Raw genomic sequence first — 15,262 nt, 5'->3', positions numbered from 1 at the left:
TCCATATGTGTGTGTGTGTCCGTGTGTGTCTCCATGTGTGTGTGTCCATGTGTGTGTGGGTGTCCATGTGTCCGTCCATGTGTGTGTCCGTGTCCATGCGTGTGTGTCCCTGTGTGTGTGTGTATCCATGTGTGTGTGTCCGTCCATGTGTGTGTGTGTGTGTGTGTGTGTCCATGTGTTCATATGTGTGTGTGTCCATGTGTATGTGTCCGTGTCCATGTGTGTGTATCCATGTCCGTGTGTGTGTGCCCATGTGTGTGTGTGTGTGTCCATATGTGTGTGTCTCCTGGTGTGTGTGTCCGTGTGTATCCATGTCCGTGTCCTGGTGTGTGTGTGTCCATATGTGTGTGTGTCTCCATGTGTGTGTGTCCATGTGTGTGTGGGTGTCCATGTGTCCGTCCATGTGTGTGTCTGTGTCCATGTGTGTGTGTGTCCATGTCCGTGTGTGTGTCCATGTGTGTGTTCTGGTCCGTGTGTGTGTCCATGTCCGTCCATGTGTGTGTGTGTGTCCATGTGTGTGTTCTGGTCCGTGTGTGTCCATATGTGTGTGTGTGTCTCCATGTGTGTGTTCTGGTCCGTCCATGTGTGTGTTCTGGTCCGTGTGTGTGTCCATATGTGTGTGTGTCTCCATGTGTGTGTTCTGGTCCGTGTGTGTCCATATGTGTGTGTGTGTGTCTCCATGTGTGTGTATCTATATGTGTGTGTCCGTGTCCCTGTGTGTGTGTGTGTGTGTGTCCGTGTGTGTGTCCATGCATGTGTGTGTGTCCGTGTGTTCATATGTGTGTATGTCCATGTGTATGTGTCCGTGTCCATGTGTGTGTGTGTCCTGGTGTGTGTCCATATGTGTGTGTCTCCTGGTGTGTGTGTCCATGTGTATCCATGTCCGTGTGTCCTGGTGTGTGTGTGTGTGTCCATATGTGTGTGTGTCTCCATGTGTGTGTGGTTGTCCATGTGTGTGTGTCCATGTGTGTGTGTGGGTGTCCATGTGTCCGTGTATCCATGTCCGTGTGTGTGTCCATGTGTGTGTTCTGGTCCGTGTGTCTCCATGTGTGTGTTCTGGTCCGTGTGCGTGTTCTGGTCCGTGTCCGTCCATGTGTGTGTTCTGGTCCGTGTGTGTGCCCATGTGTGTGTGTCCGTGTGTGTGTCTCCATGTGTGTGTTCTGGTCCGTGTCCGTCCATGTGTGTGTGTTCTGGTCCGTGTGTGTGCCCATGTGTGTGTGTCCGTGTGTGTCTCCATGTGTGTGTGTGTCCGTGTGTGTATCTATATGTGTGTGTCCGTGTGTGTGTCCTGGTGTGTGTCTGCCCATGTGTGTGTGTCCGTGTGTGTCCTGAAGACTTCCTGCAACTCCAAACCAGCAGAACCAGTCTCTGACATCATCATTATAATCACCCACCCGTTAACAGCTCAAGGTGCAGATAAACTATAACTTACACTCTTCATAGCCACATCAGCTGACCTGAGCCCATTCTGACTTCAGGATTGACAATAGCTGGCACCAAGATGTTAGCAGCAGATCCTTTAAGTCCTGTAAGTTGCGAGGTGGGGCCTCCATGGATCAGACTTGTTTGTTCAGCTCATCCCACAGATGCTGGATTGGAGGCCGAGTCACTTACACATATATACATGCACACACAGACATAATATATAAACTACTTTAAAATAAATTACTATAAAAAATATCCACACCAGTTGTATTAAATGTTTATTTATCAAGTGCCCACGCCCACTTTTTTAAGTTTCTGCCCCATATGCACAATAATTATATGCAATTTAGCTCCCAAAAGATTTTTTATGGCAAAAAAGGCTTGTTACAAACATAATTAACCAATGATATGCAAAAAAAGAAAAAAGACAAACGAGCAATTTCAACTAAAGTCACCCAAAAGAAAGAATCAACGGATTCTGACCGTAAACCCCACCCACTTTTCTGCCGAGCAGCCAATCAACACGACAGTATTAAAAGTGGGCGTGACCAGATAAGCGGTCCAAACCGGCCAATCACTGTGCAGCAAGAGGAAATAACACAAATGTTGTTTTTTCACAGGATGTTTGTTACACCGACAAACAGTTAAAACCAACGGGATTACAGACCATCACCTCCCGGCTGTCAATCAACGTCACAGCCAATGACAGAAAGACGCTTAAAAACATCATGTACAATATCCATATATACACATACTCATAACTCATAATCAGGTGATTAATAAAAGGTGTGTTAGTGGTCATGTCTGCTTTACACAACAAACACACACCAAACTGTCGTGGAAACACTTCCTGAAGCTCCATCCGGGTCCGAACCGAGACTCGCGTGAGCGCCTGGTCCAGATTAGCTTATGACTAGTGTGCGTCTAAACTACATCTCCACTAACATGAACATTGAAAACAACGGATGAATCTCACAAAAGCATGTTCAGGTCATATTTCACTCCAAAATAAACGGCTTAAGAACCTTTTAGGACGATTAAAGCTGCAGTCCGTAACTTTTTGCGCTGTGGCGGTTAATAAACAGAACGGTCTCGCGGAGGAACATTGCAGCCGGCGCTACTTCTCTCTGTTTATGTCTATGGCGAGTCACGCAGGGACTGCGCTCCTCCGCAACGGTTCCTACAAGACTGGGCTGAAATAATCCCAATATAAACGCTTATTATAAGTGTGCCATAATGATTAAGGGTAAGACAAAAACACGGTTTGGAAAACGGAGTCACGTTGTACATTCTCATTATATAATTATATTAAAAAAAGTTACGGACAGCAGCTTTAAAAACATTTAAATCATACATTTCGTTTTTGTGCTGTCCGAACGCACAGTGCCACGGCCAACTAAATCCATACATAAATATTCATATTTCTCTCATTTCAGAACGTCTTTGGCATGGAAATGAAAAGCTACAAAAAGTGGTGACCATGGTGAATGAGTCTGGGTCACAAAAATCACATTATTATGAACAATTACTTAACAATAAATTGAGACGATTCATTAAACATTTCCTCTCCTACTGATTCTTATTACCATAATGCCAAAAAATATTTATATTAGGGCTGTCAACTGATTATTCACATCCTGAATAAACGTTTGTGTTTATATGTGTGTGTGCTGTGTATAATTATGTATTTTGGAATACACACACATACATATTTAAGAAATATTTGCAAGCATATATATTTATATCATTTCAATTATATATAAATATAAATATTTTATATATAAATATAACACATTTTTCTAAAAATATTTACATGTGTGTGTAGTCAAATATACATAATTATACAAAGCACACACACACATATTAAACTTTCATTTTGGATGCGATTACTACAGTAAAAACATCACGTTAAAGTAATGAGATTTTGGGGATGAATGTGTTTAATTGCAGGTTCATTGAAATATGATTTCTCACTGCATTCTGAGGTGAAACCAGATGTTTTGGTGAGATTCATCAGCGGCTGTAGTGTTTGATCTACTGACGGCGGTCATTAATACTGTCTCTCAACACTGATGTGTGTGTGTGTGTGTGTATATGGATATGAGACAGACAGGTAGTGAGTTTATCTTCTGAAAGCACACACACGAGACAGTGTCCTCGCTCACACGCTCAGCATCCAGAAGAAGAAGAAGATGGCCAGGAAGAGGAAGAGCGAGTCCTGCCAGTTGTTGCCGTTGTTGGCATTGCCGTTGCCTTGATGGTCGCCTCCATGATGAGGATCTGAACACACACACACAGATGAAGTCACGGCTTTAGAAATGAACCAAACCTGACATGATCGGAAAACTTCTCATAATAATAAAACCTTAAATGGGTCATGACATGGATTTTTAACACTGTCACCCCCTTTTTGAGAATACACATGAAAATGCACTATCCAAACTTAAATGGGTGTAATTCAATGCTTTTGAATATCGACCTAACTTTGGTCTTGTTTTAAAGAAGACACTCGGCTTTCACTTCAGATTATTGCTGAAGTGAAAGCAATTCAAAATATGAAAGTATGAAAAAATTATGGAAGTTTAAATTTAAAATAAATTCAAAATACTGTACAAAATATTTTTTATTTTATATAAAATATGTATTTTACAAAAAAAAATTAATCTAAAATTACTATAAAATCAAAGCCATATGTCTAAGTTGTGTTCCAAATTTGAAGTTGATATCACTAAAATTGAAGTCCCCATGAAATTTTGTTTAGGCGCTGTACCAAAAATAGCCACCGGGTGTCATTGAAATTCCTTTGATTGTTTTTTGATGCATTTTCCTGTAAATTTCTGTCCAAATGTCACTTCCATCACAAAACGGTCACCAAATATGGACGCTTGAGACTCAGACCTTTCCTATGATATGCGTTTTGTCAAGATTAGAAAAGATTTTGTTTATAAAGTAGTTAAAATAAATGTTGTAATATGAAACATGACACCGCCCACTAGGGGAGGAGCCTGCTAGAAGAATTTAAAGTACCATTTCCATGGTAACGCAATGTCCAATTTCAAAATGGTTTTCACAGGATGAATTTTGAGTTCGTAAGCTTTCAAATGATACCTAATTTATGATAATTATGAAAATATATGATACGAAAAAAAGGCGATCAAAAAAAGAGTGCCAGGTGTCCCGCCAGGTGACAGTTAAGAGGTTAATATGTTCGTGGAGGTTCACTTGTAATGTTAATAAATATACTGTATATGTGGAAAAACAATTATTTTCAACTCTAATTTCTGACCCTCTTACTGAAATGATCTGTTTTTAAAAGGGATAGTTCACCCAAAAATACAAATTAGCCCATGATTTTCAAACGAGCACAATCAGAGTTATATTAAAAGATACCCTGGCTAATGCAAGCTTTATAATGGCAGTGAATGGGAGCCCAAAATTTGAAGCCCATAAAAGTGCATCCATCCATCATATAACTGCTCCACACGGCTCCAGGGGTTAATAAAGGCCTTCTGAAGCGAAAGATGCGTTTGTGTGAGAAAAATATCCATATTTAACACGTTATAAAGTAAAATATCTAGCTGTTCAGACGGATCGCCTTCTCTATTCAACTTATGAATAAAGTGTAGCGCCTCTCACAGTTCAAAACGCTTACACCAGATCATATTACACACATCTGAGTGTGTTGATGATGGGATGGCGTTACTCTGTGCGTTCTCTCGCCGGCTGCTATGACACTTGTTCACACTGCAGTGAGAGTAAAGCGTTTCTGCAGAATAAACCCGCAAACCGAGGGGAACGCAGATATGATGTCATCGACAGGCCACGCCCTCCCGGTTCCTCGGTTAAAATAGCATCTCACGATTTACAAATAGTTGGAAACATTTGGAATATTGTAAGTACTCAACTGAACATAATATATAACACTGGCCTAGTGGTTTTTGGATATTTCACTGAAAAAATGTTACATAGTGCAGCTTTAAATAAAAAAAAATAAAAATTTTAGGTTACAACTGCATCTGTCAGGGATGAAAAATGACTGACTTTATTACTGTTATTTTCAGAGCTTTTAATATTCTCTTATTATAAAAAGAACTTTATTAACATGTATTTATCTTTAACAAGTATCCTTTTAGTAAGAAGACCTCAGAAATGTGAAACCAGAATAAAAAATAAAAAAAGGTTTTTGCTCAAAATGGTGTTGTTCCCAAACTAAGGGAAAAAATAAACGTGTATCGGCCAAAATTAGAAAATTATCGGCATATCGGATAAAATCCACTATCGTGCATCCCTAACAGCGTCGGTCATTATAATGGCTTCTGTTTGCTTTTGACGTGACTCTCACATCCAGTGTAGGCAAATGTCAGCTCTTAAGCGACTGAACACCAGTGGGCGGGGCCTATGATGCGATGATGAATTACTATTCCACCGGAGGCAGACATATGCAAATATATTTGCCTGTGTGTTGTCACAGATCCCGCAAGGAGGATGTTTTAAACCCTGAACCTTGCTTTAAAGGGCATCTATTATGCAAAATTCACTTTTACATGGCGTTTGAACACAAATATGTGTGTCGTAAGTGTTTACACAACCACCATATAATGGTAAAAATCCACCACTCCTCTTTTATTTAATCTCCATAAATCATAAGCAGTGTCTCAGAACAAGCCGCTTGCAGAATCCTGATAGTGACGTCACATTTCACATGCCGCACAGTTTAATTGCAATAACACATGAAAGATAACTAGTCTAACGTTGGTTTAATAGCCTACTCATGGATGAACCGACATCCAGCTTTCTGTGCGAATGCGTCGGGTGTGTGTGCTCAAGTTGAGAGCGATAATGCTTTAAAACACATGCAGATGATAATATTTCATGACGATGAAGAACTGCAATGTCACATGAGCGTGTCTGCGATAGAGATGATCATCAAAACAATGTTTCAGTTTTCATTCGCGTGTTCACGAGCCGTGAAGGCTCCGCCCTCTGGGAAGGGGAAATGCAGCTCATTTGCATTTAAAGGAGACACACAGAAAACAGCTCATTTTTCTCAAACCCAAAATGGTATATTAAATGATCTGTCAGGAATTTTGATCTGGAACTTCACAGACACATTCTGGGGACACCTGAGACTTATATTACATCTTGTAAAAGGGGCATAATAGGTGCCCTTTAATGGTACAAAAACCTCTTACATGTGACCCTGGACCACAAAACCAGTCATAAGGGTCAATTTGTTTTAAATTGAGATGTATACATCATCTAAAAGCTGAATACATAAGTTTTCCATTGATTTATGGTTTGTTATGATTGGCGAGATACAACTATTTGAAAATCTGGAATCTGAGGGTGCAAAAAAAGATTTTGATACCGATTTAAAAAAAAACTATATATATATATATATATTATAAAAAAATATTGAGAAAATCGCCTTTAAAGTTGTCCAAGTGAAGTCCATAGCAATGCATATTACTACTAATAATACATTTGATATATTTACGGTAGGAAATTTACAAAATATCTTCATGGAACATGATCTTGATATCCTAGTGATTTTTGGCATACAAGAAAAATTTATAATTTTGACCCATACAATGTATAGTTGGCTATTGCCACAGATACACCCGTGAGATGCAGGACTGGGGTTGAGCTCCAGGGGTTCCCACATGTCAAAAGATCAAGGCAAATTTGATTTCTCATGTCATGATCCCTTTAATACTGAGCATATCATTAGAAGCACAGCAACACTGACCTGGTCTGTGAAAAGGGTCGTTGGCGTTAAAGACTGTGGTGAAAAAACCGAACGGAAAAGCACCGATTCCAAACGACATGTGAAAGCCTGTGTCGCCAAACCCCTGAAACTGAGACGAAAGAGAGAGAGAGATATGATCACGTTAATACATTCATAACCACACCATAATGATGTCAGGACAGACACTCACCCCTCTGCTCTCGGGCTCTGTCCTTTGACCCTGAGGTCGTGGTGGCGTTTTCAATCTGTAACACACACATAGTCATAATATTCAAATGACATCAAACACACACACACACACACATTCTCTCAAGCACAATACAAATAACCAATAGTTTCTTCTGCTCGACAGCTGATATTATTACAATCACATGCAATCAAAGACACATTCGAATAAAAGTAAAACAAACATTTATATCAGAAACACAAACTAATATTAATAAAATATTATTAATACTACCTACCACTGACTAATCGCTTCTCCATATGATTTATTTACTATTATAGTTTTTATTCATATATAGAATTAGCTTTTATTTTTATATTTTCCATTTTAATTTTAATGTTTTTATTATGTGGTTTTGACATTTTTATTAGTTAAAAAAAATTATTATATTAATAATTTCAGTGCTTCAAATAAAATTTCATCTAAGTATATGCACTATATCTATATTAGCCTATATATTCATTATATTCTACTGAACCTGTTACTGATGTCTTGATTATTTCATGCATGTTTAAATAAACCTGTCACTGTGTATAAGTGATTATATTTCAACAACGAATTGGAGAAAAACTATTTTATAATTAGATTTAGAAGTTATTGCAAAAACTGCCTTATGTGAAGTTTACATGTTTTCATACTGTTATATGAGTGTTGATTATTATACCTAAAAATAAATAGCAACTGAATTAAGGCTAATAGTTTGGGCTCTGTTGTTAAACTTTAATATTAATGTGCAAGTAAGGGCTCCCTATATAGTTTACAGCAATATCTTCAAAAAACTTTTAGTTATAATTTAATTCATTTAAGAACAGACACTTTTTTTGTCACTTTTATGTAGGGTTGGGTACCGAAATCCGGTTCCAATATGGCACCGGTACTTATATAACCGGTATGTACCGGACCGAATCAGAACGCAGATTTCGGTTCCTCATTTCGGTGCCAAAATTCAAACGTGCTTTCGCGCTTTGGCTGAGCCAGAGACAGACGCTCAGCGCTCGTCACATCACAACTCATGACAACTATTCAGTGTTTTCAACCACATCATGTTTATTCCAGGTTTCAGACATTTAAATGTTCATAAGTAACGTTAGGCTACTAGTAAAAAACACACACTGATGTCTATGAAAGCGGCAATGACAATCCTTTCAGACGGTTATAATTTGACTAACGTTACGTGTTTTATTCACATCAGATACATGCACATTATATTGTAACTATATAGTTTACTCTATTCTTCTTCCAGTTCACTGGTCACTTACTTTCATGTATTTTGTAAAACGAGAATGAACTCGGGTGTTGTAAATCCGACAGATCCGATTCTGAGGCGCAAACTAACATGGCGCCGCCCATTGCGCTTTATAGATCAACTAACACACATTCACTCACACATTTGAACATCAGATAGTTCGTGACACAGTTAAGAAGTTTGTGAATATTTTGAATAAAAAGAAAAAACGAAATAAACCCGATACAGCTGAGCTGTCAGCGCTATTGCGGCTGCTGTGTCATGTGAGAAACATGACGCGTCGTCATGGAAACATTAAGGCGATGCGTTCTAAAATATTTAGCCAGAGAATATGATCATATTTCAAAATAAAGCTGCAGCTCGAAGCTGGTTAGTAGCAGAGCAAGAACACAGACGACAGCTGTTATTACTGTAACTGTTATTTAGAGTTATATTAGGCTTGTTGTAGTTGGGTTAGGTGGCTTAGGTTTTACTGTGAATTTGTAAATAAGTCAATTATAATTTGTAAATAAGTAAATTGTGTTTTGTATTTATTTATATTCATACATTTAAGTATACATTAAACTTTTAATAAATGGTTCAATTTAAATAAAAAAATAAAAAGCCATTTAATGTCATCCACCTCGTTTTGTGGCCTTTTAAAAAAAAAAAGTATCGGTTCAGGCACCGTTTAGGCACCGGAACCGTTTTAAAAGTATCGGTTTGGCACCGGAATCGAAAAAAAACCAAACGATACCCAACCCTACTTTTATGTCATGTGACATTGTGGCAAACTACAGTTTGAAAGGCTAAGCACTGCTGATGTAATGATGTAGTGTTTGGGAGCAGTACCTGGGATCTTCCTGGCTGGTGCTGCCGCGGCCATACAGAGGAATGACTTTATCTCGACTGATTCCTGCTTTACACACGGGACACTGTTGCCTGCTGGGCCGCGTCTCCAGCCACTGAAACACACCACACTAGCTTTCAGAAAGACGTCTCTTTTGCTCACCAAGGCTGTGTTTATTTGATCAAACATACAGTAAAAATGTGAAATATTCCACCAGTGTAGATCAGCTGTTTTCCATGTGAATATATAGTAAAATTTAATTTATTCCTGTGATCAAAATATCATCATTACTCCAGTCTTCAGTGTCACATGACCCTTCACAAATCATTCTCATATGAGGATTAGAGATCAACACACATTTATGATTATGTTGAAAAGTATTGTTGTGGAAACCATCATACTATTATTTTTCAGGATTCTTTGATGAATAGAAAGTTCATAAGATCAGTGATTATGTGAAATATAATATTTTGTAACATTATAAATGTCTTTAGTGTCACTTCTGAACAATTTAATGCGTCCTTGAAGAATTATTTTTTTTTTTTTAAATATAGAAGTATAAAATAAGATTGTGACTGACTGTACATTATCCCTCATGACAGTTTATACAAGTATTATACATTTCACACACACACACACACACACACACACACACACACACACACACACACACACACACATGCACGCACGCACGCACACACACACGACACAGACACACACACACACACAGACACACACACACACACACACACACACACACACACACACACACACACACACACACACACACACACACACACACACACACACAGACACACACATGCACGCACGCACACAGACACACACACACACACACACAGACAGCCACACACACACACACACACACACACACACACACACACACACACACACACACACACACACACACACACACACACACACACACACACACACACACACACACACACACACACACACACACACACACACACACACACACACACACACACACACACACACATATACAAACACACAGACAGACAGACACACACATGCACGCACGCACACACACGACACAGACACACACACACACAGACAGCCACACACACAGAGACAGCCACACCCACACACACACACACACACACACACACAGACAGACAGACAGACACACACACACACACACACACACACACACAAACAGACACACACACACACACACGCACGCACGCACGCACGCACACAGACAGCCACACAGACAGCCACACAGACAGCCACACACACACACACACACACACACACAGAGACAGCCCCACACACACACACACACACACACACACACACACAGACAGACAGACACACACACACACACACACACACGCGCACTCACGCACACAAACAAACACTCACACACACACACACACACACACACACACACACTCACAAAAACACTCACACATACACACACAAATACACACACAAATACACACACAAATACACACACAAATACACACACAAATACACACACTCACTCACTCACTCACCTGATGAAGACAAGGCCAACTGCATGAGGAGCCGACATACCAAGAGAGAGAGAAGTAAAAAATGAGTTCATGCATTTGTGATTTTTAATATCCAATAGTATTCCTGTAGCTCAACCAGTAAAGCCTGCAGTGCAAGGCCATGTGTTCGATTCCCAGGGAATGCCTCAACCAATCAGAGGCAATGCATGCCACTTCAGATAAAAGCATCCGCCAAATGCATGAATGTAAAGGCTTATAGTTTACATTAAAACAATACTCTTTCCTCTGCCTCATCTGCATAAATCACATCTGTCGGCATATCTCAGAATTTATTTGGCACGAAAATTAAAAGCTACAATAAGCTGTGAATATAAAATATGGTGAATCTCATGAGTCACAAAATCACAAACGCATAATGAAAATTACAAGCATTTTAGAACTATTAATATTTCATGCACTGTGATGTGTTTTTCCATGAAAATTAATTAAACATATCCACTTTCCCAATTCAGAAATATTTAAAGAATATTGCTATATTATCATCACAGTAAAAAAGAGAGTTATAGTCATGAGATTTTAGGGGATAAATGTTTTTAATCATTATGAAAACAATTGCAAAATGCAGGTTAATTTAAATAATTTTACAAATATTTTATGAAATATGTCATAACTCACTCAATAGAGCGCATCAGTCGGTTCCGGAAGTAAAAACTCCACTCATTTTCTCCATAAGGAAATTGATTTTGAACATATAATATATAATCGATGTTGATGTTAATCGATGGCATTTGCTTCTGTTGAAGCTGTCAGTCTGCGTTATTTACAATATCATGTCCAACAGTGGAAAAACTACATTACCCATGATGCCGTTCAGAAAATTACACCAATCAGAGAGTTGAAATAAACATCTTGTTTTTATACATATATAATCAACATTTATAAATGAGTAGTTTTATATTCCTCCATGGTTTTTAATTGGATTGTGCCTTCGCAATGCATCATGGGATTGTAGTTCTTTCCCTCAGTAAAGCCGTTAAGTTCACAGTCTTGTACTTTTTTGCCTCAAATCAAAGTTTGTACTGCTATGACTCTCCTCATAGCTGGTTCATGGCTCAGAACTCTTTACCAAAGACTATTTAAAAATCCATATGGGAGAAATGAATGGGAAAAAACGCTTATTTTTTAGTGTACAGTACTCATATGGCTCATTGTGTGGGCTGAACCTGATGGGTTTGTTGCCTAAATATTCAATACCTAACAGACGTTTGTCATGCACACAAACACGATCCACGACATCTGCAAGACGAACGAAGGGTCGCATCCACACAAACAGAGGGTCAGCGTTACGTGTGCATCTATTCTTACTCCTCACTCCGGCCTCAATCCTCCCGTCCCGTCTAATCTCTCATTAACCTGATAATCACTAAACGCCGGCGAAGATCTCGTCCAACTCACACTGCAGAACACACACGTCTGAAGAGCTCAAGAAAACAACACGCTTTGATCAAATCAACTCCTCAAGCCATTGCAAAACTGAGACGGACACGCTAAACGTTACTTGGTTTCCTTTACCCTTATAGTTTCATATTTAATGCATTAATTTCTAATGATCAAAACTTCACGGATAAACCTTTCGAGTCCTTCTGTCGTCTGACTGATCGTTTAGACTCTTTTATCAAGTAAACGCAATAATAACTTTGATATTGTTAGTAATATTTAATCTGGACTGAAGGAGCTTTACTTGATCATCATTTATTAGAAAATATCAAATATTATCATCAAGTTTATTAGTTAATCTCTATTGTATAGCATTATATGAGCTTTGATCATAAAGCTAAGCATTTAAATATCATTTTACTAAGACATTATGGGCATTTTATGTCATATCTTTGCTCGATATTCTCATTATATCAGACTATATGATATAAAAGCATGAATGCATCAAATATGACACTCAACAAAACACACACATGCAAAATTTCTTGTCTAAAGGTTCAATAAATGGTCCCATTTTTAAATAAATAAATGGTAACACTTTATTTTAGTGTCCTTGTTACACGTCACATGTACTTACCATAGTAATAACAGTAAATTATGCATAATTACATGCTAACCCTGACCCTATAGTAAGAACATGTTAATTAATATTACACTGTAACAGTGACACCTTAAAATAAAGTGTAACCAAATAAATAAACGACTTAATTCATTAACTTGTGTGACTAGTATGTCATATGTCAGGTGTAATAATGTTATAACCTCTCAGATGAATGTCATGTGAGCTTCACACACTTAAACGAGATGAAAAATCATCTTATTGTAGTGCATGATGACAATAAACACTCAGAGATTCTTCCTGTCAATCAAATAATTGCCACAGCAAACAGTATTTAAGTTACACCAAGAATACCACAGCCCAAGAAGAAATACTGGGATTTTACTACTGCAAAATCATAGTATATTAATGCAGGGGCTCATGTTGACTTCATGTTCACTACAGTTTTACTATAGTAGTAACTGATGTCCTTATTGTGGTGATATTGTAATGCTCTATTCAGTGTCTCTCATGTGTAAGTTATTATGTCAGTGAAGGCATTGTAACAGTAACTAGTAACTATGGAAGTTTGATTGATTGGTGAATTAATGAGCTTTAATTTCAAACTGATTCTTGCCTGTCAACCTGTCAATCAGTCCCTGTTGTTCTCTGGCATGTTGTGCTAGTGTTAATAACAATAACAGCATAGATAGGTATGGTTACTATGGTAAAGGGTCTCGTTGTCATGCTTTGTGTGTGTGTGTGTGTGTTGTTTAGACTCCTACTGTTATGATATTGATGGTGATCGATTATCTATCGGTTGTACCAGAACAGGTGTCCGCAGAGGCTGATGACCGCGTCTCGGGCGGTGTCCAGGCATATGTTACACTCGAAAGTGGCCCGATCTCTGTCCCGCTCGCCTTCCGCGCTTCCTCCCGGTCCTGCTCCGCCTCCGCTGCCCGGGACCCCCGCTCCTCTGGCGGGCGCGCCGTCACTCGAGCTCCGCTGCTGCTCTGCGGCCTCCATCCTCTCGCGCTCGCACTCACTGCGCGTACACTCCTGCGTCTCGCGCTGGCGCGGACGTGACGTCATCATGCCAATCATCAGCCCTTCCCACTCCGCGAGAGCACTTCCGCTGGGATGCGATTTAAGGGGATAGTTCACCCAAAAATGAAAAATTACACCATGATTTACTCCCCCTCAACTCATCCTAGGTGTTTATATGACATTCTTCTTTCAGACGAACACAATCAGAGTCATATTAAAATAATATCCGGGCTTTATAATGGGAGTGAATGGAGGATGAGATTTTGAAGCCCAAACAAGTGCATCGATCCATCATGAAAGTGCTCCACACGGCTACGGGGGTGTTAATAAAGGCATAATGCATTTGTGTGAGAACAATATCCATATTTAACACATTATAAAGTAAAATATCTACTCAATTTACACCACTAGATGCCGCTGAAATTCACACACTGACCCTTTAAAGGGGCTATATGCAACTTTTTCCCCAAAATAAACGTAACAATAGCCTTTTTATTTGACCATTTATGACTCAAACATCTCCTGATGAGCATACTGACACCTTGTCCGCTCACAGTGGGTGCACCTATAAGCCTGTATCCTATTTTTCCTATTTTCTGGCGGGTCGTCTTTTCCCGCGCTGTCTGCGGATGTGACGTCACCACCGCTGCGAGAGCGAGCAGAAAACAAGAGCAGTTCTGTTTTTTGGCCACAGGTGTCAGTCGCGAGTTTAAATTTCAGAAAAACGCATATAGCCCCTTTAAGCAAGTTTGTTTAGTTAGCTGTATTAACAATATAGTATTTATTTTAGAGAACTGGTTACCATGATGCATTATTGTAAAGGTGGATAATTCTCTCGATTGTAAAATAAAATTATATAAGCAATATATACTTAAATCCGTGATAATTCAAAAACACATAGGCCTTGGAATTTTGATCGGTTCATTAAAACGAACCGTTTCGCTGCAATGAATCGGACTTTAAACGCTAGTACAGGGAAATCAAACCAATTCTCTCAAACTTATTTCTGACTGACAGATTTATCCTCCAGCATGTAGTATAACAAATAAAACAGTAGACTATATTATTGAGAATTATAAATAGCATGCTGGGTTTTTTTTTTGTCCCGTCAGCATAAGGAAATAATTATCTAGCTGCTAGGCTAATTAATATAAATTTAGGTGGTTAAAGTCCCCTTTTGAACCA

At 38.9% G+C, this 15,262-nt stretch overlaps 1 protein-coding gene across 1 annotated transcript; it reads right to left on the bottom strand.

Moving 5' to 3' along the window:
* Positions 1 to 1,696: 1,696 nt before the first annotated feature.
* rnf5 (ring finger protein 5) lies at positions 1,697 to 14,094 on the bottom strand. Its single transcript, XM_079829617.1, has 6 exons — positions 13,857 to 14,094; positions 11,017 to 11,035; positions 9,478 to 9,590; positions 7,365 to 7,419; positions 7,175 to 7,283; positions 1,697 to 3,705 (listed from the first exon to the last, which is right to left on the bottom strand). The coding sequence occupies exons 1-6, from the start codon at positions 14,054 to 14,056 to the stop codon at positions 3,587 to 3,589; spliced, it is 615 nt and encodes a 204-aa protein (XP_079685743.1). The 5' UTR covers positions 14,057 to 14,094; the 3' UTR covers positions 1,697 to 3,586.
* Between the last annotated feature and the right edge of the window lie 1,168 nt (positions 14,095 to 15,262).

Source organism: Gobio gobio (assembly GCF_949357685.1).
Source record: "Gobio gobio genome assembly, chromosome: 11".
Lineage (NCBI taxonomy): Eukaryota > Metazoa > Chordata > Actinopteri > Cypriniformes > Gobionidae > Gobio > Gobio gobio.
Note: the sequence above shows the minus strand (reverse complement) of the source record. Positions and strands in the feature narration are given on the sequence as shown.

Excerpts from the sequence above, each read along its gene's own strand:
- rnf5 (XM_079829617.1), bottom strand. The coding sequence starts at position 14,056 with ATGGAGGCCGCAGAGCAGCAGCGGAGCTCGAGTGACGGCGCGCCCGCC. Across the intron at positions 7,284-7,364 it reads CAGAGCCCGAGAGCAGAGGG|TTTCAGGGGTTTGGCGACAC; the intron begins GTGAGTGTCTGT and ends CTTTCGTCTCAG. Across the intron at positions 3,706-7,174 it reads CGACCCTTTTCACAGACCAG|ATCCTCATCATGGAGGCGAC; the intron begins GTCAGTGTTGCT and ends GTGTGTGTTCAG.